The 26,503-nt window shown below is 39.9% G+C and overlaps 2 protein-coding genes across 8 annotated transcripts in view; one reads left to right on the top strand and one right to left on the bottom strand.

Annotated features, from left to right (window-relative positions):
* The window catches only part of Mical (Molecule interacting with CasL), a 288,154-nt gene extending 271,140 nt beyond the window's left edge, over positions 1-17,014 (bottom strand). For all 3 annotated transcript variants that reach the window (XM_071589659.1, XM_071589662.1, XM_071589663.1), the window contains exon 1: positions 16,944-17,014. The gene's annotated coding sequence lies outside the window, so the exon portion shown is untranslated. The remainder of the gene's footprint in view (positions 1-16,943) is intronic.
* A 920-nt stretch (positions 17,015-17,934) lies between these two features.
* The window catches only part of Mbs (Myosin binding subunit), a 244,781-nt gene continuing 236,212 nt past the window's right edge, over positions 17,935-26,503 (top strand). For all 5 annotated transcript variants that reach the window (XR_011701689.1, XR_011701687.1, XR_011701688.1 and 2 more), the window contains exon 1: positions 17,935-18,224. Coding sequence is in view for 1 of the 5 variants with exons in the window: in XM_071589652.1 (XP_071445753.1) it covers positions 17,976-18,224 (249 nt within the window). In the remaining 4 variants the exon portion in view is untranslated. The remainder of the gene's footprint in view (positions 18,225-26,503) is intronic.

Here is a 26,503-nt window from a genome sequence, read left to right as displayed (position 1 = left end):
TCAATACTTAATTAAAGCACACTGAGTTGGATCAAGATGGTCAAAGTAGTGAAGTATTAAGTTGGATAGCGTTAGGAAAATCAGCATTCACAAAGTGGAGGGAATTGATGACAGCAACTATGATTAAGGATCGTTAAGAAAAGAATCGTTGAAACTCAGATATGGAGCGTGCTTTTGTATGGGGTGGAAAGGTCGTTGAAGCAAGATGATAAGCGTATAGTGGAGGCTTTGAAGACGGGTGTGGAGAAGGATGGAAAGGGTGGAGTGGACAGAAAAGAAAAGAAACAAGGGAACGTTAGGCATGGTGGGGGAGGAGAGGGGATTGTAAAGAGAAACGCAAAGGAGTCGGGAAATGTGGATGCAGAGCATTTAGATTGGCGATGGAATATTATAGACTGTGATAGAGGGGAGAACGTTATGCAAACAAGGAAGGGACAGGAAAGGGTTGGCATGTTTAACGGAATTAAGGGATATATGATGTACATGAAATTGATGATCAGTTTAATGTAGAGTAAGGTATCAAGTTGCCGTGTGGTTAGATGGAGCCAAGAAATTCAGCAATTTTTAGACTGGGTCTTTCCAAAACAGACCTTAGACGGTAAATGGCCAATAATTAAAGTAATAATACAATTAATACATTTTCCATGCTAATGCGATATCCCGGGGAGGTATCGAACACTTAAATTATTTTTCTTGGTAGGTTTGCATGAGGGAGCATATTTTAAAGGATACAACATCATGAGCAATGGTGGGAGGCATTCTCTTAGCCCTTCAAGATCTGATGCAGTTCTCCACTGAGAGTTTTTGAAAATAGATACTCTTTAAATCCTCTAGGTGGAGGCTTACTTAAATACTACTGAATTTAGATCCTAAGAAGGCTAGGTCCTTATGAAGCGACATTTATTTAGTCAATGTCCGTTATTGGTGAGAATACCTCGACTAATAAGGGCAAATGGATAATCAGCGGGAGAAAATAATTGGGGGAACAAGGGAAAGTAATGAAAATGACGTAGGCATTGACCTACTCAAATCGCAATTCGCCACATAAATCAGAGAGAGATAGTATCATCGCACAGCGGATTCATTGCGCTTGAAATAATCACTACATACGCAGTCCAAGATATAATCAGCCTTGGCCTCTGGAAATCAAAGAAAGGTTCCAGAATAGTTCTCGGGCCCATGGCACCAATGATCCCTAAAAAGCTTTTTGTTGATTATGGACAAAAACAACAATAAATGTAAAAAGTGATCCCAAGAGCATCAACATTTTTCTCCAAAGGCCGGGAACGCTGCCCCAACTCACCCGCCTCAATTTTATATTTTTAACTCACTGTCACCAAGAAAAGTATTTTTTTTTATTTCTTACCATTTGATCAAGAAACAGTAACAACAAAGTAGTTGACATTTCCTCCCCTCATATGAGATGATCATCATGCACAATTTAAAGAGATTGTGCGGGGAAATCGTCGCTATTTTTTATCCGTTTGAATCTCTTATCCAATTAAATATTTACTGGAAAATCCAACAAATGTCCTTCATTGAGGAAGTACTGTGGCGACGATAGGTAAAAATACGTGTCGAGGAGTATCATGGCACCTCTCTCACCTATTTACGAGAATTTGCATTTTATTTTTAGAGAAATCTGAGTGATTGGATAAACCATTTGTCAGGAGGATCGCTACACGGAACACGCCTGAAGAGCGGTCATGAAGAAATACATGTACACGGAGACAGGTGTACACGTACACGTAGCGTGCACATACGACTAGGAAAAAGGAGCATTTAATGCTTTTATTTAATCGAAGGATCGCTATTCACATATTCAGGCTATTATGCCATAGGAAAAAATTTAATGCATACGGGAGGGCTATGATCTTACAAATACCTCTGTAATTGATCATTACTTACATTAAATTCATGTTGAATGCATGCAGCTATTTTATGCTCTTTCAGACAAATGAACTCCGTATCGAATTTCACCGGGAGCATGCATTTCTCTATCTCGAAAAACGCTTACAATAAACTCTTCAAACATTCAAGATTCAGATCCTAAACCTCGATCTGAAAATCCTGAAGGTGGGGCAGATGAGGGCTTAATTGCGGTAGCATGAAAGTACCTACGTTAATTCTCATTTTTTAATCGAGGAACACATTAACTGACGATCCCACTGAATGAAAAGAATGACTCACAGATTGTTCGAAGAGGAAATTTCGGGTTGGTCCCAATCTTCGGCTCGAGAATCGACGCTCCCTCCTGTACGCCCTCTTGGGAGTTCCGCCCCGGGCAGGGATCACCTCCTCCCAGCCTTACCGATGAAGGCTAAGTTCATCCACTGCCGCGAGAAATGGGATCCGCTTTCACCCGCAATTATAACTCTAAACAACACGCACGTCTTATTATCTCTATAAGCGCGACAGCATAAGAAACTCACGCATTGGACGGCTTTCAATTTCCCTAGGAGTATGTGTAAGACGGAAGACACGTAGGGTAAAAAAAGGTCGTAGGTTATGTTGGTATTTCAATAGTTAGAACGAAAAATTGTACTCATAGTCTGACTATGACCGTCAAGAGTAGTTTGATAAAATTTTATAGCAGTGACTGAATTACTCTTTATGAAAAAATTAAATAAGGTCATGAATGAAAACGTGGTTGCTATATAGCACAATAGTAAACCTTGAAACGATAATCATGTGTCATTAATCCGACCTGGTCAAGACTGCGCTGCGCAATGCGCTTTCCAACTAACAATGAGCCAAAAAAGACTGAGAGAATCCTTGGGTATGGATTTCATGAGTTGTTCTTTATGCAAGGATACCGCATTACAAGAGTCAGCAGTATTAGCACCTATGAGAACTAAGCACGCCGTTTAAATGTTCAGATCTTCTAAGCATCTTCAGTAGAAATATTAAGAGATATTTCCTACTGTCAGATTACCACACGCTGATAATATCCTTTGCTGATGTATGATCTATCGTCGGAATGTTATTTCACATTGCAAATCACATGGTGCCTAACATAGAGAGTAAAAGAACATTATCGGCATGGGTTTTCTACATCTTGTTTCTCTCCTAACTGCCACCTCTTTCTCTTTAATTTTTTTGGACACAACACTAGTCCCTGGAGGATGAAAAGCAAAGGATCTTACGTTCAAACCATTTGAAAATAGAGCCTACCTAAATTTCGTGATAGCATACGTTAAGATCGCGATCTCCTAAAATAACCCTGAAAATCCATAAACAACTTCTTCTTATATTCCCAGGTTGTATTTCCAAAGGCCGCTTGGACAGTAACAACTGGATGCAGATGAATATTCTATTTAACTAAAAATAACAACTTCGGACAAAATGCCCTATAAACCACGTACCACTCACTGAACTACTTTACATTCGACAATTCAACACAAAAGAGAACCAAATAAACATTCGAATGGACAAAGATCATTCATCCACTCCGTAGGGATCGAGATGGCGCGGTAGCTATCGTACTGGCCTCCCACATATAGGGCCCGGGTTCAAAACCCCGCGGGGTTGAATATGTTTCAGTGGTATCTCGATCCCTACTTGAGGTGCTTTGTGGAGGGCACTTTGAGTGAGTACGCCGTCCGTCGGATGGGACGTTAAGCTTTGGACCCGTTGGCGCCTTTTGTAAAGAGTACACTAATGCCGACGCCGGGTTTCTCTCCACCCTTCATTCTTTCCTGTCCATCCCGAATGGCATAAATGACCTAAGCTGTCGGTCGCCTCCCCTAAATACAACTACTACTCGACTCCGCAAGACGGAAGACATGGAGAGGTGAAAAATGCAGACATTCACATAAAAGCCCAAGCGATGAGAATTAGAATGAAACTGAAGAAATTAATGTTTAAATGAGCACATGCCCGAGATTGCAGAGGTAAGATTCCCGTAGATAAGAGATTTCAATGCTACCCTTGGAGAGAGCAAATCGTCTTGCTTCCTTCGCTCCGAATGGCAAGAAATCATTAATTGCCTGCCCTAAAGCAACGGACCACGTCTACTCGGCCTGAGGACTCGCCGTGAGGCGGACGAGGAAACGCGCATTCCTCAGAGGGAACACGGAGCATATCGCTCCTTCTCACCTGAACCATGGCACGCTGCTCCGCCCTCCGCTCCCTCAGCCTTCTTCCGGGGGGAAGGAGCGTGCTTTTCCCCTTCGCGGTCAACAACGAGGAACGCACGAAACGGTGGGAGGCTTAAGGCGGTCACCTGTATCCACTGCCCCTCCTTCCCTCCGACGAGGGAAAAGGAAACCCCACACACACCCGCTCGCGTTGAGTTACGGCGCCGGCGCCTAAACCCAGAGGCCGAGCGGACGAGGAATAATAGATGCTCCAAACGTCTGTCGTTCACCACGCGTATTAAATCCACATTCGTCGCTAACGGCTCCGGCAGGCATTGCGAAACGCCTGCCGGACAAGGTGACGCGTCGCCTCGGCAACGCATTTGCGTAAATAACCATTAGTCATGACATTTGCGGGGCTATAAATTAAGAGAACAAGAGGCCACGGTCCCAGCGTTCCGCATTTCCATCACAAATGATAACCTACTCAGGATCACCGTTTCTGTTTCGCGATCGACTCGAGATTAGGTCTTGCGTTTCATTGTCTTTTGAAGCGCCAACTCACGAGGAAAGACACAAGAGACTGGATTTGCGCTGAACTCAAATCTGTCCCAAGCTCTGGGTCGTTGAAATTAAATATTGATGGCCATGGCAACTTAGGTTGTCTTGGTAAATATATTGAAAAGCACAATTGAGATGAGTACATGTATACCTAAGAGAAGCCTACCGGGCTTTTATGCAAGTTATACCACTGAACAATCCCAATTTCAATCAGACTTTGATTTTTCTGAGCGTGTTCCTTATCGCTCACGGAGAAGGCGAAATCAGTTTATTTGCTCCCGCGCGAACTTTAATTTTATTCTGAAGTGACAACGAGTCAACGTTCGAATTTTCCTTTGGTAGCCGACTTCAGCCCAAATCCTTCCCCGTCCTCCTCCGAATCTCCAGTGGCGAGTGGAAAAAGCGAGCCAGAACGTCGAAGCATGTCAACCCAGAGGGGGCGTCTCACGGTTTGAAGGCGAGGAGCACCCATGGTGGTGGCATGGTCACCGGCCCGCGATTCCTTTCGCGGGAGGGGGGAGGGCGGGGGTGCACGGCACCAGTGCTGCCAACTCACAGGCTACGGCGCTCACGCCACGCGATGATGCCAATTCCTAAAAGAAGTTCTTTTGTAGCGAATGAGTTATTGAAGCTGTTGAAATCACACAGCGCCCCTGCGAAATGGAGCGCATTTCAAGATGACACTCTGTCGATTGCATACTAAAGCTGGAAACGATGAATATTTGCCATGACAGAAGAATTACGAAAACTAAATGGACAGAGAATGAAAGAAGTTTGAAGAGCTGGTCAGCCCATGTAAAACACAAAAAGAGCAGCTACTGGAGCAACTCTTTACGCCAGCCTTTCAAATGTCTACATCATGTAATATGGTGGGAGAGGAATGAAGTTCTTCTTTGTGTGATACCTTAATTATATCAGTTCCAGAAAGAATAAGTTCTTCGACCATTTCTCCAGTAAAAACATTATCAGTCGGTCAGTATAATTCGCAATCATTGCAATTCTGGCGAATTTATATGGTCTCAATAAAATTCAAAATTAATATTATTTATATACCCCACACTACTTTTGAGAACCTGCTGTCCACAGAGCGAAAACTTTACTTACTGTAGGTTTCGTCGCTGTCTCAATATTAGTGGAGGCTGTTTCAAACTTAGCACGATTTTTAACTTACCTCAAAGGAAAAAGGTTACAAAGATATTTGGTCCATGCATGAAAATGGTTCACCGAAGGTGGCTTTCTAGATTTAGTGCTGACTACACGAGGCACGATAAAATAGTAAAGATTGGATGCCAAAGAATTATCGATGGAAAAAATCATAGAGGAATGTCAAGGTTGAATTACGCCAGAGCGATAATAGTCGGGAGGACGAATAATACTAAGTACGAATGAAGAAATTGGCCGTTATCATGAATCTACAAACTTATTTTCAGATTTAAAACCCACGACAGCTGAGGGTATCTCCATTTCAGAATCAAGTATAATTACTCTCCGGCTTTTTCGCAATAAAGTGAAAAAGTAAAAATGAGAGGTTTGGTTTATACATGCACATATTGTATTTACACGGATTACGTCATAATCATCCTCAATGCCTTTAGGTTAAAAAATGCCTTATTTATGCAGATTTGGATTAACCCCAACTAATTACAATTTACTGCTAACATAAACAAACCTAAAGGGTTACGTCACGTGTTTGCGTAATGCACTTCAGTTTGGAGATTGACCATGAAACAAAAACGCACCGCATTTCCCAACTGCTGGTCAGCGCGTTAACAAGTTACAGGTACAACTACATTATCGGGGCCATTTATTCAATAAAAATCAACATGGCAATTTAATTTTAATTGCAATGTTTTGGGGTACGCAACTAGAGCGCAAACGCAACAGGAAATTGGAATATTTTCTGTGTCATTCCGGTCAAAACAAATTAATGTTTTTTTCACGGTAACTCTCACAGCAGATAATACTTAGATTCCTACAACAAAGTTATTAACTAGCGAGTTACCGAAGGGACGCACGTAATTGGGTGTAAGGACATCATTATTCACTGCGTTAATTCGGGTGAACACGATGCACTCACTTCCCAGCTACCGAAAAGGAACTGAAGGTAGATCTACATTTCAGATGACGACCAACTTCTCTCATGCAGTCGGAAATTCATAGCCAGCTGCAAGTCTCCGAGAAACGGACAAAAAAGGCGTGAGAGCTAAAAAACATAAAAAAGGAGCGAGGTAAGAGCGGATAGAAGTGTCGGGAGTGAAGCACGAGCGACGAAATGGCGTTATACGTATATAGTAAGCGCCGCGGGGCGTTCTACGAGGATGAGGAAACGGGAGACCGCGGGGTGGGTGGGGTCGGAAGAAGGGGCGGTGAGCCGGGATTCCGCGGGGATTATTCATCATTCCTCTCCAGTTACTCTTTCGGCTGGCGTGCACCTGAGGTGACCACACCTCCTCGCACCACGCGGGCGCACGTTGGATTATACGGAAAGGGAGAGAGGGTGGAGGGGAGAAGTGAGGCAAGGTCACCTAGGGGCGGCACCGTCGCAACAGTGGTCGGGATGAGTAGTGCACGCGAGAATGAGATAGGTGACCAGCTGGTGACCACAAGTGGTCCACGGGTGTAATCCACGCGGATCGTGTGGAGGGGATCTTCGATCACTTGAGAGCCGATGATTATTGCGTGGGAGGGACGTCACCGCGACGATAAAGATTACATCCGGAGTACATTAAGTGAAAGGGGGAGATGCCAACATGTCATACTTTCTGGTACAAGTAAGAATATTGATATATTATAATTCTTGGGAACGTAGTATTCCAGTGGGTGGACCATTGGACTACTGAACGGAGGGCCCGGGTCAAATTCCTGTGGACGCCTTTGGGCACCATCAGATTTGCCCAAGCGGTGTGATATTTCGTGTGTCAGAACTTCCTATGGAACCACATACGATGCAGGGAAAGGAGCCGCCCCCTAATACGTGTATTTCACACACCGTTTGGCTTAGTAATAGGTGAGCTCTACAATCACCTATCAAACAAATCGTTAGTTTGATAACTGTGATTATTATTATTGGTAGTCTACCGTTTAAAGTAGGTTTTGGATGGAGACACACTGTAAATCACCATATTTCTTTGCTTCATATGGCAAGACGACAAACTGACACTACAATCTACAATAAACCCTTTCACAATTTCACAGACATTTTACCACCTTCCGTCCAACATACTATCCTATTTCTGCCCCTTCCCCGCTTGGCTAGCGTTCCCGCATCCATACAAGTCTTCAACACCCCATTAAAAATCAAAATGCTCACCCATCCACCCAAGCACCCATCTTTCCTGCCTCTTTTGGATTTATTCCAACAATACCCTCCCCTAACAATCCCTAGTACTTCTTCGTTTGCTTTCCTTTCTCTCCAATTTCGCATATTCTATTCTTCTCTATAGCCACATCTCAAATGCCTACAATCCATGCATATCATCTTTCTTCACAACCATGTTTCTACACCGTACAAAAAGAAACTCCATATCAATATGCTCGCTACTATTTTCTTAATATCCTAGTCATACATTCCCTCCTCCTTTTGAAAGCTATACCGCAATTCATCTTCGGTAATTGGAACGTCTTCGCTGACTGATTAACTACAGGTTCATCAATTTCAATATTAATGTGAAAAAAAACAAATCTTCCTTTTGGAGCTGAACAGATAGCTGGAGAAATTTCTTACAATGCATAAAACAAGCATCCATAAATATGATAACGTTCGTTTTCCAAATATAATCACTTGAAGTCTCCCATAACAACAGATACCCTCCGAATCCTTACGGTAAACCACGTGTAGTTTTACTTCATAGCTTCAAGCCCATACAGAATTGCAAACTCTGTACTTAATCCGATACTACAAGAGTATCGGATTAAGTATCTCGTAGTTTATCACTTGACTGATAACATCCTTTCGAAATGGAAAAGTTATTTTCTCCAGCGGACTATTGTATAGACAACGCGTACATGAGCTATCAAACACATGTAATTTCGAACGTACCAACCAAGTGATGTGACACCACTGTTCCAACTGCTTCTAGTCAAATTAAGATACAATTCCCCAGACGCGCTTGGGTGTGAAAACGGCCGTAATGGCCATCAACGATAAACGTAATATCGAAGCTCGAGGAAGAGTCTCCAGCCGGAAGGTCGGTTCGACGGTACAGCATAGAGTTCACGTAGCACTAAGCATTAGGGTGAGTGGAATTCACGCAGGTTTACAGTGCGATGGTGCCGGCTCCTTTCCCTCTTTCGACTGCGAACTCTCAAGATAGTCTTGATATCCAAAAAACCACAAATCTTGGGTAGGGCTGGGGAGTTTTACGGCGATCAAATGGGATTGAGACCCTCAACTCACCATCCTAACGCTATAACTACAAGGTCACACCTAGAACGCATGCTACCGGAAATTATCGGCATGTAATGGGACTAAAGGATGAGGTAGAGATAGCATGCACATTCTCACCACGGCCCAGCTGAAAATAATGCACGAAATAATGAACAAAGCTCCAACATCTTAAGCGAGAAGATGGCCTTCTGTTTCGGATAATTTATTCAAACTGCACTCCACAAATTTGCCATCGAAAGTGTGCGGTAGGAGAAGTTTGCGCTTCTGTAAAAGACCCCACCAATAAGGAGGGAATAAATTAAAACCGAGCCCCAGACAGGGATAATAATTTGGAAAAATCTAAAAGGGCAGCTGAGTGGAGAGATGGTGTGGGGATCTTGCAAAAAAGGCGGCGCGTGCAATGATATCGCTGGCAGAGAGGGAACACTCGGGGATTGATCAACTTGATGTAGTGCAATCCTTGTGGTTACAGAAAATACGGAGATTTATTCTAAGAGAAACCGAAACATTAAGCAGATGCCGGAATTTCAACGATAAAATATTCCAGCTCTTTCATCCCACTCGAAACACAAATGGATAATAATAAAAGTGATTGCATTGCAGAATTGTGATTCTCAAACTTTTAAAATTTAAAACTTTACAAGGTAGCGACTGCGCAGGGTTATACGCTTATATTTATATATATATATATATATATATATATATATATATATATATATATATATATATATATATACATTTTTTTTTTGCAGGTTCCCCTTACCTATCCCCATCCATTTGAAAACCCCTAATCCCCTCATCCCTTACCCTTTCCTCCTGGTGCTGCACCCCCTGCCACACACCTTTTTGGTGGATTGCAGGGTATTGATGTAGATGTAGATGAAAATTATTTTCTACCGCAGAACGCAAGTGTGTCGATTTAAAACGGTGATGAGTTATTGCTATTATTAGCAGTTAGATTACATCCAAAGTGCCAGTTCTTTTCCTCCTTCTACATCACTTCCCCAACATTCCCCACTCCATAACAGTCTTCAGCATCTTATCGCCTCTCATCATCACCTACAAAGAGACTTGGATGGATAGCAAGTGATAAAAAAATCTCAATCAATCTGGTACTAGCTACAAAACATTATATAAGTCTTTCACTACATCCTTTGACGAAGAGCCGAGGGCAACAGAGAGGAAATATTAAACGGGGACTGATGAAATACCGGGCCCTTCTACGAGGACGATATATCGGGAGGCAGAACTGCCCTTTAACAGCGACGATGCTAGCGCCAGTATTGACGAATCCACCGCACTTCCCCAGCCTCGGAAACGGAGCGAAAAACTCCGCAAACAGCCGCCCTCTCTGGGTCAGATAAAAACTGTGCAAACGCCCCCTTCACTACCTATTTCACAGTAGCCGCGATCTTTGTCAACTGCAACTTCGGCTTTCCCAATGCCCTCCCTTCAATCCCCATTGAGGAGACCGGGATGAAAACGAAATAATAATTACGTCCACACATCCCGAACATTCCCGAGTAACGGGAAAAATGAATGAATCTTTTGTGTTTTTGAGCATCAATAGAACTTTTCATTTATAAGGTTCTCTGACTAAAAAGACTAATATAATTGAGACCTAATTCCTAGATTGTAGAGTGGCTGAATAATATTTAAACTGCTGTTCCTCACGAATGGACCGGAGGATGAAATAGTTACTACAAATCATTTACTGATTTCATCGCCACCATTCATGCCATAGTAACATGACGGCTGTTAAGTAACTTTTAAAGCAACATCGTGCATTATATTTATCGAATATTTTCCCAACCGACGCCCTCCCAAAAGATACGAATGCAACATTCAACACGATTTGTGACCCTTTCCCGGAACAAATCCTAGAAGCCAGCAGCTTACTCCCCCTTCATGAAAAATCCGCAGTGATCATTTTGGGTATTCAGAATTCGCTACGGTTAAGTAAATCAATATTTTTTGTGGGTGACTTCTTCACAAAAGTACTTAATCTCCACCGCCACTTCCGGGAAAAATTGCCAAGTTTCTCAATAGTTTGAACTAACAGTGAAATAAAATTGTAACTCATAAATATAGGTTGTGAGCAGACTTTCAGAAATGATATATGTTAACCACCAGAAGGAAACGAGAAGAATTAGGCATTTAAGCAAGGAAACAAAAACCTGTACTAATACAAACGTACTGACATACGCACGTAACGAAATAGAATTTATCAAAATATACGAAAATAGGCAATAAGTTATTTCATACTTTATTAAATAATAAAAGAAAAAGTATAAATCAAGCTGTAAAACCAAGTCGTAAAAGCAAGTCGTAAAACCAAGTAATAAAACCAAGTACAACCTCAATACACTTGTACATGCTCATAAGGATCCCTATAGCTCTTCATATTTATACATACCTGTATTTGAGGGATTCCCAATCGCACTGGCGATTTTATCGTTTTTCCGACTCCACATTGCATTGCTTCCACCCAAGGAAACTTAATCAAAGCTCTCAGCTCATTTAAGAATTTGCCAACTCTTAGGAAACTTTCGAGAGGGAGGAAGGTGAATAGATGGCGGGAATGCTGATAAAATGTTGAGGAGTTGTTACGCTGACGTCGTAAGATGAGGTAGGAGAAATAATATCTAGGCCACTTCATATTGCCTTCGCTTTAGTGGAATCTGAGTATCCTGGAGGACAATTCTGGTGCTAATGTCATTGCCGATAACATAAGAAGCAAGAGAATGATGCAGTAGAATAGCCTCAATTTAAGGGAAAAAACATAACATCGAAACAGGAGGAAAAAAAATTAAGCTTTGTTAGTTCCAGATTATGTTTTAATTTTACTACACGGGTTTCAATACATAGTATTATCTTCACCTCAAGGTGATAAAGTATTGAAACGCGGGCCGTAACATTGAAATATGAAGTGGAATTAGCCAAGCTGCAATTTCTTCTTTCCGTAATGGATAAGTTCCACTAAATCGGAGATTACCAATTTTATAACATCGAAAGTCATTTGATAATGCGCTGTGCCAAATGTCTTTGAACGACTCACATCCATTGATTTTGTTCTAGATTATTACACCACATTTTTGATGCAAGAATTCAAATATATCTTTGGTAGTCGTAGATTACAAAATCTCCATTAGAATATAATTAAAAAATGTCACACCTAAGTAATTTCAGTTTTAAATGTTGTGAATTCTTAAGGATAGTGCCTCGTGTAGCCAATTCCATTGGAAAGGAATAGATCTGCTCTGGCGCAAGATAAAAACAAGTCTTATACGGATTCATTAGTGCTCTTTGGCGTGACGTCTCACGAATCAATCGCCGACTGGCCTCTCCGTGGCAAAACGAGGAGCCGGGGATGGCGAATCACTGGGACGGGGAACGGGAAGTGAACGAACTATCTTCCGAACACACGTGTGCACGGCGATGCACCAATTTCCCCACACCCCATCCCAGCAACCCCTAGACGCCGCCGGCGGCGACGCCACCCACTCCCCACTCACGCCCACCCCTCGGCTATGCGGCAGGGCGGGTCGAGACGGCCAGGTCGGGGAGAGGAGGGGGTGCCGAGGGAGGAGGACCAAGAACTGGGGGTGCGGATGGGAGGGTGAGAGGTGAGAAGATACGATTTTATCTTCATTCTTCCGAGCGCGGACCCCTCAGCCGAAATAAAGGAATCCCATCACTCCACTCTAGACGACAATCCTCACGCTGGGTCAATATAGACCACCCCGTGGCCAAAATTCCGCCTGCTCGAAGGATAAATACGACCGACGGAAGAGTCGAGGGAAAAATTTATATTGCCCCCGAAAAACATTCAACTTTTGTGCGAGGGAAGTGGAACGTGAACGATTTGGGCTAGAAAAAGCAACTTCAAATCCACACACGGCTGGGTGAGCTCGCGTTTCAGGTGTTTGAATCATTAACTGACGAGAACGCGGTGCTTCAAAAGAATTCCCAATACCATATTTATAGTCTAAATTTAACGACCAATGGAGTGGGGAATTTCTTGGAATGCTGACTGAACTGCCGAGGTTTTCTGTGTGAGGTTCATTTTGCCGCAAAACTTTTCTCTCGCGTGAGCGTCTTCAAAGGCGTACACATCATAACTGTAAGACACTGTAAAGCTGGAGAGAAGTTGAGTCACATAATACTTACCACGCAGATATCAAAGGCCACCTAATCATCAAGAAGGCAAAGTGAAAATCTACTAATATCATCCATTTTGTGGAATTATTAACGGAGTAATCATTTTTGAATCGCTGCACTGATCTTGTTTCAATTATCATCGTCATTGGTATTTCAAACACAAGATTTGTTGGCTATTACCTTTCAGTCCCAATTTCTAAGGGAAACAGTATTTAACATCAGTTATGTTCCTTACACCCCCCTCCCTCCCAATCCGACACAAACACACAAAAGATGGCTTGCTGAGTACCGAGTAGGTAGATAGAAAATTCATCCATTTCCAAGGTGTGCCAAATCCACCCGCTCCTTTCTTTCCTTATCATGACCTACATGGTCTTTTCCACTGTCTATACTTATGTGTACTTTTACATTCTCACTGTATACGTCCAATAAATCTTTAAAATTCACCTCCATTACAAATTCATCGAAAGATTCTCTAATCTTGTCTGGTGCGTTTTTCAAGATTGTTTGTCTTCCTTTAGATTCCATCCAAATTATTTACGGACATTTTTACAACTTGTTTCACTCTATATTGTTGAAGGGTTTCCCTCAATTCTTCTAATGCCGAACACAACAGCTAGTTGTTTTGTGTCACTTTTTCCTATGAAATCTTTCAGGCATATTTTCATTCTCTCACGATCTTCTCAGCTCCACCTGAAGCTGATTGGTTTTCCAAAATGTTTTCTTCGATTTTCCCTCAGTTCAACGGCTCAATATGTATATATGTATGTATATATATATATATATATATATATATATACACATTCAAACACGAAATCCCGCCAAACGGCGAATAAATACTCATATATACAGAAACAGATATAAGGAAAAGGGATAGGAACACATATAAAGGACGAACACAATAGAGGTGGGGAAGGCGGAATCGAACGGATCACAAGAGTAAAAATATTTCCTCAACCGGGACTCGAACACCGGATCTTTCCACTTGCCGGGCGGATGCTCTTAACCCACTCTGCTCTAGACCCACGGATCTCAGGGTAAATTGACGTAGCTAGGTTTTACCTTCGAGTGCCCTGATCACCACTCCGCTGATTTAGTCCACTCCGAGTGCCTTGTGTATCTTTATTTTTTCTCTGTCGAATAAACTTCTCAGTATATTAGGCAACGGTCGCTTTTGTACACCACTTTTACGACTTTACTTAGATCATTTCCGGAGGTTCTTAATGCACTTCATCGATACACTTCTTCTTCCCTGTCCTACGCGTTTAAATTCTATTTTCATACTCCCATTCGCATTGCAGATATCGTGATATTTCATTTTCCTTTTCTAAAACTGGATATTTTCTTTTCTATGAGCTGCCTCGCCATGACCTATGTTCTCTTTGATAGCCTCGCAGCAGTTTTCAATTCATCCCTAATATGCCTTCTTTGAGACTCCCGTAACCTGCTTCCGCAACAGGGCTTCTTCATTATTATTCCTTTGTTTAACGTATTTTCCAGATCTGTCGATATAGCGGGGGACTTAGATTGTTCCCAAGTTGAAGATAGAGATGCCTATGCAATAGGTAACGCAAAATAAGCTGACTTATTTATTATCATGTCGTTAAAATATTCACCAAATGAAGTATTCTTTATATTTTCTACGCAGGTAGACGAGGGACTCGAAGATGATTATATGCACATACTGCATACATATTACTGCAGTCAATATGATCATTTATTTGCCATGAAGGAGGAGTACGTAAAGAAAGTACTTAATTATCCAGATACGTGGGACGCGGTAGTCTGGGGTTCGATTCTCGTGCATGCCTCCCTGGGCACCCTCAGCTCAACCCAAGCTGTGATTTTTCGGGTAGCACATCTTGCTGGCAAACCATAGCCGGCAGAGAGAGAGGATTCCCCTACCCTGATATGTGAGTATCACTCACCTTCGTGCAGAGTACTGGGTGAACTCTACCATCAACTACCATACCGACCTTTGGGTTGATTACTGTGTTTATGGTTATACGAGTATATACATACATCAACCAGGATGAGAATTCATATTTTTAACTGGTTTATAAAAACGGAGGGAAAACTAAAACACATCGAATTAAACTGCCTTGCAATAGGCGGTGAGTATTAAACATTCAAATCAAAAATTAACGAAATATGAATTATGAACAATACGAATCTTCCACGGCGAAAAAATAAAATGAAAACCTACTAATTAGGCAAAAATACCTTCACAAATGCATCGCTGTTAACTTAGTAAAGCGATGAAATTAAAGTTAAAATTCTGATGAAATATTACAAAAACCACCCTATCCTCCGATCTAGGAGATGCTTTCAAGTACTCAACTACCTCCAAGCCTACAATACACAAGATACCTTATTAAAAACTTACAAAAGCAATATTTATATCCTCTTCGCTTGCTGTTCCTATTTTTCACAAATTAAGAGGGCTGCAGACCCTAAGATAAGGTAAAACAGATAGAAACGGCGACTAAGGTATTACAGATTTCATACTGACAAAATAATGCACTTCATCAAAAATGTTAAAATTTGACTCTCCTTGGTAAGAATAATTCCTTCGCTTATGTACGATTCTATTTCTACTTGATATGCAGTTCATTCCTCTTTTAGTTTATAAAGCTGGAACGTGCAAAATAAATTATATCATTATAAAATCTTGATGCACAGTATTTATTTAGTTCCATTTCGTAAACTTCGCAAAAAGATGAGACACGGCTCACAAAAACCACTTCTAAATTTTAAGAAGTACCAGAGTGGGCATATCTGGAACCTGATTATATCCATAGAGACATACATTGATTGCATAAACTAATTTTGAAATGAATGCCACCAGGCTTCGTTATGCTGAAGTGCATTCACTCTCGGCACGCTGTTTCAAACAGTGAGTATCGCACTCAACTCAGCTGATCTAGCACCTGCACAACTACGTTTCCGTCTCATTCATCTATTATTATCGTTGCATTCGATACATATTCTGCGTTAAGTATAAACCCGCTGAATTAACTTATGCAATTCCGACGCATGCGATTAAATGATAAACAATGTAACGGCCAACGATCTTAATTCGGCGCATGAAGGAAAACTTACGTATTATTAATTCTTTTGACATGTATAAAACACGGTATGAAGGCATGGAGAGCAATTCATCGGTTAAGATTCAAAATGAAGGAATAAGCCATTACATTTATAGAAGATGAGTACATACTTGTGTTCAATGCACATATAGTATTATCACCGTTGAGCAAAACATCCCTAAAAAACCCAAAGTCCCTAAAACCTAAAGTGGATGCATAACAAGCTAGGAACATTAAACATATAATTTTTATTGAAATGATGACTAATTGTCCCAATATATGTATTTACGAATGCTTCCCGACAGAGGCTTATGAGGAAATTCATAAGGGAAAAACATAAACAACATGATTTTCAGCTGTGATTTCTACTGATAGAAGCATCATGGAACGACGCGACTGTTTTCAGATGAGTATACAACACTCCGTATTCAGACCTACATAAGGCAGCACTATTTTTATCATTGAAAGAGAAAAACTAAACAGAAATAACCCTAGTAATATTCTTCCAATATAAAATGAACGAAAGAAAAAATCAACTTCCTCCTAAGCAATACGGTATGTTTGTAATTGAAATGCGATCATACCAATAACAGAAGCAATACACACAAGCAGCTTGAAACATATATAAGCAAGAAAATTCAAAAGGATTCTTTAGTGAGTACTCACCTATATGTGAATTCGAAGACCTGATGCTATGAAATTAATCCTTATCCAAGTCTTCAACACACCCACCAAGCAACCACCATTGCTACAAACTACGATAATCACAAATTCTCGTTATAAGCACTCTGGTGGCTAAAACTGAAACTATATGAATTGAGGATTCGAGGCAAATTTGAATTGATAATTCAAGTTTTACTCGGGAAATAAAAATGATGAAGAAATCAATGTTCCAAGAAAACTAATATATGATTGTTGAAATAGAGTATAATCCAAACCCTAGTGGCCAATTTCAATGTTTTTAAAAGGCGTCTTTTAAATCAAATTATATCTAAGGCTCTCGAATATGATCAGACATAATAATATAAATGGTTAACTGGCACCATGCTTAGTGTTTGTGACACTTACATTTAGCATTGTTTTAATAAATTACCAATCTGATTTTTTATCCAAATAAATGCTAATAAGTTATCGCCAACAACAGCTTGCCTCAGCTCTACTGAACAGTAGAAAATATTGGCAAAACATTGAGCTTTTATAAATAGTAACATGTTTTAGGAGAAGTATTACATAACCTAGCACACATTCCTGTTTTATAATTACAAATTTACTGTTAACACTAGGCGAAAAAACTACAATACTGTATGAATTTAATATTTTCGTTCCATTATACATGGTGTTCACCTTGTTGATTGTCGTCATTCGTGGACTTTGCTGCCACCTGTAGACAGTGTTACGAACTAATAGCATTTCAGTTGCATAACAAAACATTAAGCATTGAATCAAATGAAATCACCAATATTTAGACATTTTTGACGGGATATGATTATTTCCTATTTAAAAAAGAGAGTTTTTAAATGTTATTTATATTTTTCGTCTATCTTCATTAATATTTGGATGAACAATTTTTCATTTCATTATAGGCTCAATAGCTGGAATGATGACGGATAAAACGATTCTCACTTATTTGAAAGCGAGTCTGTGCCGGACCGCTCCCTCCATGTTATGTGCAGTAACGTATGGAGAGTTTAGTGAATCATGTCTTTGGAGACAAGGTCTACTTCAGCTCTTTTCAAAAGAGCCGAGCAGTTAAAGCGTTGGGAAGAATCGGAAACTAACAAAGAGGCGGGAGTGCCCAGGAACAAAGAAAGGAGAGTTAAATTTTCTTCTGGCTGTGTATTTCTTGCAGCATGTGGGGCTGGCGACAAGGAAGAGGTGGAGCGTTTGCTTCAAAAGGGGGCTGACATTGACACAACCAACGTTGATGGATTGACAGCTCTTCACCAGGTTTGAAAATTGTCCTTTTCAGCATTTATTGTTGTTTGAGGGATAGTTTGTGTGGTTCATCCGTGTTTAATGCTGACTGTTGCATCGTTGACGGCTCTTGAACTGGGACAATCCGCCTATTCAAGATGGCCGACTGATTATCCAGCTGTCCTATTTTTGATAAAAACAACAGAGTTGCTTAAGGATTAGGTGGTCATTCGCCTTCATTGTTTTATCATTGAATTCCTCAATTGATCTATAACGCATTGAAGTTGAAATGGCGATGTTTCCTTTGGTTATTCAAAATTACAGCAATGATACTTTGCCGAAGCCGACAAAAACATCTCCGTATATGTTTATAGTTGTCCTAAGTATACATCTCCCATGGTATTCAGTTCCTTTTCATTTACCAAATTCTCGTGAATTTTCTCGGATGTGTTACTGTTAAGAAATGCAAGGGTTATATATTAAATTATAATTGGAACCAATTGTTTCCAGTCACTATCGTGCAATGGTGAATTATGGTATCGTATATTGTTAATATATATAATTTTTGAATAATTGCGAAACGAATGTTTAAATGTGCCGTCCCGTAATGTACTGATATTTTTTTCTTACCACGGATATGTTCTTACCAAGAATTTCCTCTTAGTTTCAAACATAAGCTTCGAACCGAGTAGTTTCAGGCTTAACTTTATGGATAATTTCCATTTTGGAGTAAAGTGAGGCCCATATTTATATCCAATTAGCTTCGAACTTTTTATTTTTGAGATTATTTGTTACCTTGGGCCAAGGGAAGTTTGGTAGGTTTTAATTTTGAGTTTCAAATGTGTCGGCTCAGGATCACAGTTTTTGTTTTATACTTGAAATCTTCTTGCATTTATTGGGCACTAGGATTGGAGTGAATGAATGGAATCGTAAATTCCTGTCTATAATATTTTGATCGTTTAAAGATGTTACTCCTGGGAACTTCTATGTTTTATCTTCGTATATTTGTCAATAAATATGTAAATGGGTAATTTAATCTCCGGATAAGACCATATATAATGAAATTAAGAATACAAAGTAACTTTCCGCTGTCCTTTGTTAGCGTACAACAGGTTTCAACGCTCAAGCGTCATCATCAGGTACAAAATAAATCAGTCGCAGTTGAATATTTGAATACCATATGTGATATTCATTTCAATTTACTAATATTCTACAACATTAACCTTTAAGTAGTATCGAAATCCAACTGGATATTAAATCCTGTCTTGTGTTCCACTAGAGCGTAATGCCCCTTGAGCTTAGGTGATAGTCGACGATCATTTAACACTTTTCGAACCCTGCCATACGCTACTATGCACTTCCATAAAATTAATCAGCTTAATTACAGATGTGTTGCAAATAACTGCTAATGTGTTGGGTAGTTAAGTATTTAATATAATAGATCCATAACAATTTTGTTTATCCTTAGTGTAACTGATCAGTTCAGCCTGCAATTGGTTGTACTGACAATAATTGTTATTTGCGTGTATATTTTTGCAAATACCACGTTCGAAATTGGTTTTCTCTTCTTGTCATGATTTTGATATTCTGTCAACTAGAAATACATCGATCCTGTAAGTTATTTCTACGCTTAGAGATTTTTATTTTGGACTGCATTGTTTATAACATAGTATATTAGACTATGGAACCATAAAAAATGATGGAATTTTGCTATTGTTATTGGCAACAAATCTGATTTGTCAACTTCAGTTAATCAGATGACGGAGTACCAGGTGCATTTCTTGTCTGATTTTAGTAATGTAAATATCCTCTGCTTTTGGTCAACAGAGTATCTATTTAGTGTGAGACTTGAAGGTATAAATATCTCTTCTTAAACAATTCTATTGGCTCATTTCCTATTACCTTTATGATAGATTCAAGAAAAGATAATTCCCAACCATAAGCACACTGTTGGCATAGTGCAGAGTTCACATGCATAGAAAAATTAGGTTTTTTGCATGAATGTGGGTATTGTTTGGGGTTCATTAAAATCTAAATTTGAGATGTACATGCAGTGGCAATTGATTTGTAGTTGCAAGTGAGAGAAGTGGAGTTACTTAGGTTTCCAGATGAAAGTGTAATGGAACATATGTGAAAGTAAATAAGGTTACATCATCAAGTACTACTCAGTTTCTCCTTAGTAATGGCTAAATAAAAGCCAGGAATGCCAATGATTTGATGATATTAAAATGTGTAGAGGTGGTCCAGTTGAAGGGCACATGTATACTGATAACATTTAATTTGAGAATATGCTTCATTTCTATACTGCCTAAAGGTTGCCAGCCAAGTTGCAAATTATTCTTGACTCTAATTCCTAGGCTTTCCGCTCACTCGTGTACATCGTATAGAAAACGATGTTAGTATAAGCTGTGCTATATGTTTTGTTTATTTTTTAATACTTTTAATTGAGCTCCTATATTTTATCTTAAATTATCTTTAAAGTTTATCCTTGTTATCATTTATGAAATCTTCATACTTTTAAAAAATTTCTTTTCAGATGACTCAATAAGATTGAATTTGGTGGTATAATTCTTGATGAAGTATACAGTCTTTCTTTTGCATTCAAGCAAATCTTTTGGTCCCTTGAAAAGCACAAGGAAAATATGTAAACAACTTAAATTCACAGCTTTGCTTTATGTTTATACCATTAAATCGCAGATGTCACATCTATGTTTGGGGAATCCACGAGTTTGTTAGGTTTTTATTTTACCAGTTATATTTTAATTTTATCTTCAATTGCTTTCCGAACTCTTGTCTGAATGGAATACCTATCTAATGAAATGTTCGATTACCTTAGCTAATAGGGATGTTTCTGGATCGTTGTTTTCCATTGAATTGCAATGTTATGGTTTGTGTTCAGAAAGCACTTTGTTTATTGTTTCAATATTTATGTGCATAGTATAAAAAGATAATTTAAGTATTTTAGCACTTACCACAAAATGTTTGAATAAATATGACACACATTTAGATGCATGGGGTTATCTTCCAGTACAAGATCAATAAGTTTGTCTATGACCTGTATATGACTCTTGTGAGTTGATGTGATCATCTTTTATTAAAACTCAGTTTTGTGGAAGAGTGTTAAAATTCGTCTTGAGTTGTGAATTCCTGCCTCCATTTCATTGCATATAACCTCCCCAGCTGAAATATAATGTTATTTCATTTTTATTTAGTTTTCCCCTCATTCGTTTTCTGGTTTGATTTTTCCTTCTTGAATAGAAAGACACACCGAAATAATTGTCTTGACTTTGAAAAAAACTGTAATCTTGCTAGGAACATACTGTGTTCCATTCTGGGTATTAGCAGGCCACTGTCAGATGATAAATTTTACTGAAAGTAGAAATTAGACTAAATTTTCTTATTCTTGTGTATGGAAATAGTAAATTTAACATTGTGCTGCTATATATTCCTAATAATTGCATTTTTGCAAATGATTCAACATTTTTGGAACTCTTTGATCAACCCAAAATTCATTGAGATAATATTAAATATTGATAGTTCCTTGATTTTTCTTGTACCGAAGTGATTGGATATAGTCTTCTAAAAGTTGTAATTTAGTTGAAGTAGCATGATGAATTTTAGTTTTCTTTTCATCCGAGGAAGTGTTATCATTTCGCAAGATTCTTGAGCTCCATTCGCTTGTCTTTTTGACCCTGAACGAAGATATCTGTGCGTTCTCATATTGTTTCATTTGCAGTTGTTTTTGCGGACTGGTATGAGATTTTACTGGCTGTATAGATTCACTTATGCTTTGTAAAAAGCGATTTATGTAAGAATTTTCGCCTGAAGACAGTAAATTGCCATCGAAAATGATTAATTTCGATGTGAGACTTCCAGCTCGATGGACGTTTATTTTTGTTTACTTATATAACGTGGAATAACCGCTCTCGCTGTGTTGGATAATGTTTACGTTAGATCTGTCATCGTTGCGCGGCACGCCGATCTCCGTATAGACGGTCCTGCGAAGGAATGGAATTTAATGCCAGGCGATTGATGTCGTTCAGCGGCGGCGTCGTTGCCTTAAGCGGGACTCGAACGCGCAACCGGTCCGGCTGGTGTTCCGCAACGCGAACCACAACAATGCCTCACCCCCACTCTTTCATCTCCTCCCCTCCTATTCCTTTTCTCCATCCAGCGCCCGATGGCGTTAACCCCTTCCACATATACCACCAGTTCTTTCTAACTGTCTCGTCTGCAGGGCTCTCCCTCCTTCCACTCCCCATTCCGACGGCTTGTTCCTCTTCACATTTCGAATGATGGGTCCTCGTATGACCCAATACTTATAACGACCTAGGGGGTATTTGTTTTCATTGGACTTGAAACTTTTGTCAAAATATGGTTTAATGCAGTGAAAAAATATTTTTATCATCATTAATAATCCCGCATGGATTTACTACTGCAGAAAAGTCCTTTTGTTTTTTCAATTGAAAATGTTTAATGGGAAACTGTTCATTACAGTTCCCCATTGCATTGATGTTTTTTGAGAATCAGACTCATCTCGCTTCTGAATTCTCAAAACTACACTGCCCTGAATGCCGTCAACTTATCTCTGCACATTGAAAACCGGTATATGTCTTGCTGCGTCCAAATTATCCACCGCGCGTTGACCACCGATAACGAAGTATCTTAACCTTTATGGGACGAGGACATATTCTGAATATTTTTGGGGGTCGTGCGATATTGAAAATTACGAAGATAAAACTGGTACCCCTTATTAAGACGGGGTAATTTGTAAATGTTCATAGTAGTGTCTCCTGACTCGGGGTTTCGTTGACGGGTATTGCTAAGACGAAAGGGACCTTTCTGATGTCCGTGATCCGTTATATGCCGTCCTCCCTCGGAAAAATTCTTGGAAGTTCGTGATAAGAAAAGTAAAAAAAAATAGGTTTTCCTTGTGTTAAATAGTAAATGTGAATGGGGTTTTAAGTGTTACTAAACATCGAAAAATCTGGGCAAATAAATCGAAAGACAAAATACGTCGACGATAAAGTTTGATGAATTTGTTTAAACAAGATCCATGTCTGCAATTACTCAATAGCAGGGTGAGCTAACCAATTACGCTCGCGAGGTTTTCTTACCTGCTCTGGACTGTTATGACGAAAGAACGGCTGGATGCGGGTGTAATTGGCTATCGTGCTCGAGCAGCGATCTGGAGATCCGTGGATCCAATACTGACCTAGCAAGACGAGTTATTTCATCTGTTAGCTCAACTTGTGGAGTGTGCACCTGCGCGTGACTGTACATTGTCCGGCCGCTGCATTCACCGCAGATGAGAACGAAGTATGCGTATATAGCACACATTCCTTAAAAATGCTCAAAGAAATGAAAGATGCAATGAAAATGATTGGATTCGCCCCTGCGCTATTAGGAATGGAAGAGTGGCAATGGAAGTACGATCCAATCTAACTGATATCATTCCATTTTTACAATTGATCTCGCACATGAGGATAGTTCTTCGGATCGACATCCACAATGCAGAACCACCATCCTTCATCCTGTATTTTCAGATGTGGAAGATGAGTAAGGAATTCTGATGATGTTTCGTTTTGTCTGTTCGGGATTCCATCAAACATATGGAATTTTTAAACAGCCCTACTCTAATAATTCAAATAAATGTGCATTCTATTCAATTGGGATAAATGTGTACGTAAATCTCGGATCGAGAATAACCATATTTGGTAAAATTGAATGGATATTGTAGTTTTGGAAACTTACCTTCTGCTTGTTAGTGGTGCGTAAATATAATAATCAAATGTGCGGAATGTGTTAAATAAGAAAGGTTTTATTTTTATGTCGTTCCTCCATCACATCTCTGGGTAAAAACGCTTAAGTTTCTGAGAAATAATGGACATAAACTCCAAGTTAGTGTGTCACCCGCTAGAGGCCGCAGCGACCGCATTTATTGGGAGGTTGCCCTCTGGTTATGTTACTTGTAAGAAGTTTCTAGTCATGCAATTCATGCCCATCTTTTTTCGATACATGGGTCGGATAAGTTCATTCGCAAATGACTCCAAGGCGTGGTTACGAACAAGCAAGAGTACGTGGCTACGTGTGATAAGACTTTAAGTGAGACCTAAAGAATTCCGAGGAAGATTTCCGATTAACCTCTTTTATCAATCCTCTGTTCCGTCCCCGCCTCATCTCCTCAACGGCCGGGGAGGGTGTCGTTTCGTAGTGGCACGAGGTCCCCATGGTCCACCAGGTCAAATCCCGTAGGGGACCAATTTCTAGCTAATCTTAGTTAGTTATTCTAGTAAGCCTTGTGGGACTCCTTTATAAGTTAATACGAGCAATATTGGATTGAAAAAAGGAGGCAGGAAGATTCAACCCCCGGGGGACTCAAAACTTATGTTCGGGTTTTTGCGGGTAACTAGACACGATCGGGTAGAGATGCACGTCGCAGATAGTAACACTCTCATAGCGGCCATTCCTCGGTGTGAAGAATGAGGAGGATGTGGTTTGTGCCGGCTATGTAAATCGACCAATGTTGAGTGGATAGTTTGGCACCTCAGTAAATAGATTGTGTTTATTCGATCCATTAGCTCCGAGTAATGCACATCTCTTATAGGAATGCCAAGTAATCAGAAACCATGTAAACACTTAATCTGCAATCCCTATCCAACAAAGCCTTCAATCTTGCTAGATTTTCGTCACTTTTTAAGGTCGAAGAGCGTCCTGAACGTTCGACGTCTTCAACATCTTTTCTATCCTTCCGTAACGACTTGTGCCACTGAAAAAACCGATCTACCCATTGCGTTATCACAATAAGTTGCATTGAGCATGTCATGTGTCTCTCTCCCGGTTTTGCCAAGTTTCACCCAAAATTTGATGGCTTAGCGCTGTGTTCCAATGACCGGTTCATGACGGAGCGTTGTAGAATTTTTGAAAAGGAACGATTTACCACTCCGCAAAGGCTGGGAGACTCCAGCGTTATGTGAGACTCCCCTCCCTCGAACGCAGCCAGAGAAACCGCCGTCCAGCTATCCGGGAAAAAATAAAGTCTTACACCTTTTGGGATAGACGTTGTAAAGCTACATTTGAGTTTAAACGAATTGTGACGCTTATAATGTTTTGGTTATCTTTTGGAAATCTTGATTCTTATGAGCTCCTCGACTCTGGTCTTATCCTCCTTAGCTGTTGTTAATGTTTTTGTAAGCCCCTCTGAAATCTTTTTCTTTTACGTGTTTTTGTTCACAAATACAGATAACAGAAAGAGATAAGTTATAAATTCCTGCTGTATATCCTATCTGGTTCGTGCCCATATACCTGTGCTACTATCCGTTCAAGTGATGTTAGATGTGGTTTCAAATGGTGAAGAGATACCCGGAATCTTGCAGTCTGTATATGTAATTTCTCAACCTTCACTTGTTGTATGCGTGTAGGCATTTTATTAATTTCAACTTAGCTCTTGTTTGATACTCATTCGTGAATCTTGTTACTCGACGCGCTCTGAGATAGTAACCTTAAATACTTTCAATGTCATTATTCCATTAATATACTCGTAATTTGGCGTATTTCTTTTCTCGGTCCCTGATCTTACGAAGGAGTGTAGTTTGCCTTTTATTCATCAGAAATTATGCGAATCAAAACAATCTTGAACCGTTTAACGTCAAGGGGAATGCTTTTTACACTCTGTAAATGTTATCCTGAAATGCACATTAGTGGATGACTTCGTTAAAAGTTACTATTGCGGCATCTCCCGAAGTTTCTTTGGATTTTGGTGGCCTGTTTCTGCTCACTTTATTCCGCATTAAGAGGGTGGAAAAACGGTGAAGCCAGTCGTAAGCCATTCTCATTACGATGAATCATGATAGTAGTGTTTTCCGCAACTTTATTCTGAGAAAAAGTCAGAAAATACACTAACCCAAGAACGGAAATAGGGCTGGGGCTACTTCGGTTTGACTTTACATCCGCAGATTGTCTCTATTTGCCTTGAGCGATAAGTACTTATCATTGAGGAAAAAGGGGGAGCAGTGTCGTGGAAACTCATAAACCCATGCATTTCGTTATATTTCTTTTCCGCTTTTTCATGGAATAATATACTTTGCTACCCTAATTAGATAAATTGTTGCTTGTATGTTTTTTTCTATGTGCTTGGGTCGACTCCCAGGTAAACTGTGAGTAATGTTTCCTAATCTGGGAAAAGCTAATAATCCTAAATTTTCTTTTCGACTCAACCGGGTAAATTTTCTCAAAAGTTATACTATATTGTGCTCATGGATGAGATGGTAAAGGTGGCAGCAGAATAGAATAAGAGTTTAATTCTGTGGTGG

This window comes from Hetaerina americana, unplaced genomic scaffold, assembly GCF_022747635.1.
Source record: "Hetaerina americana unplaced genomic scaffold, ioHetAmer1.1.p SCAF_4, whole genome shotgun sequence".
In the NCBI taxonomy this organism is placed as follows: Eukaryota; Metazoa; Arthropoda; class Insecta; order Odonata; family Calopterygidae; genus Hetaerina; species Hetaerina americana.
This window is presented reverse-complemented; position numbering and strand designations above follow the sequence as displayed.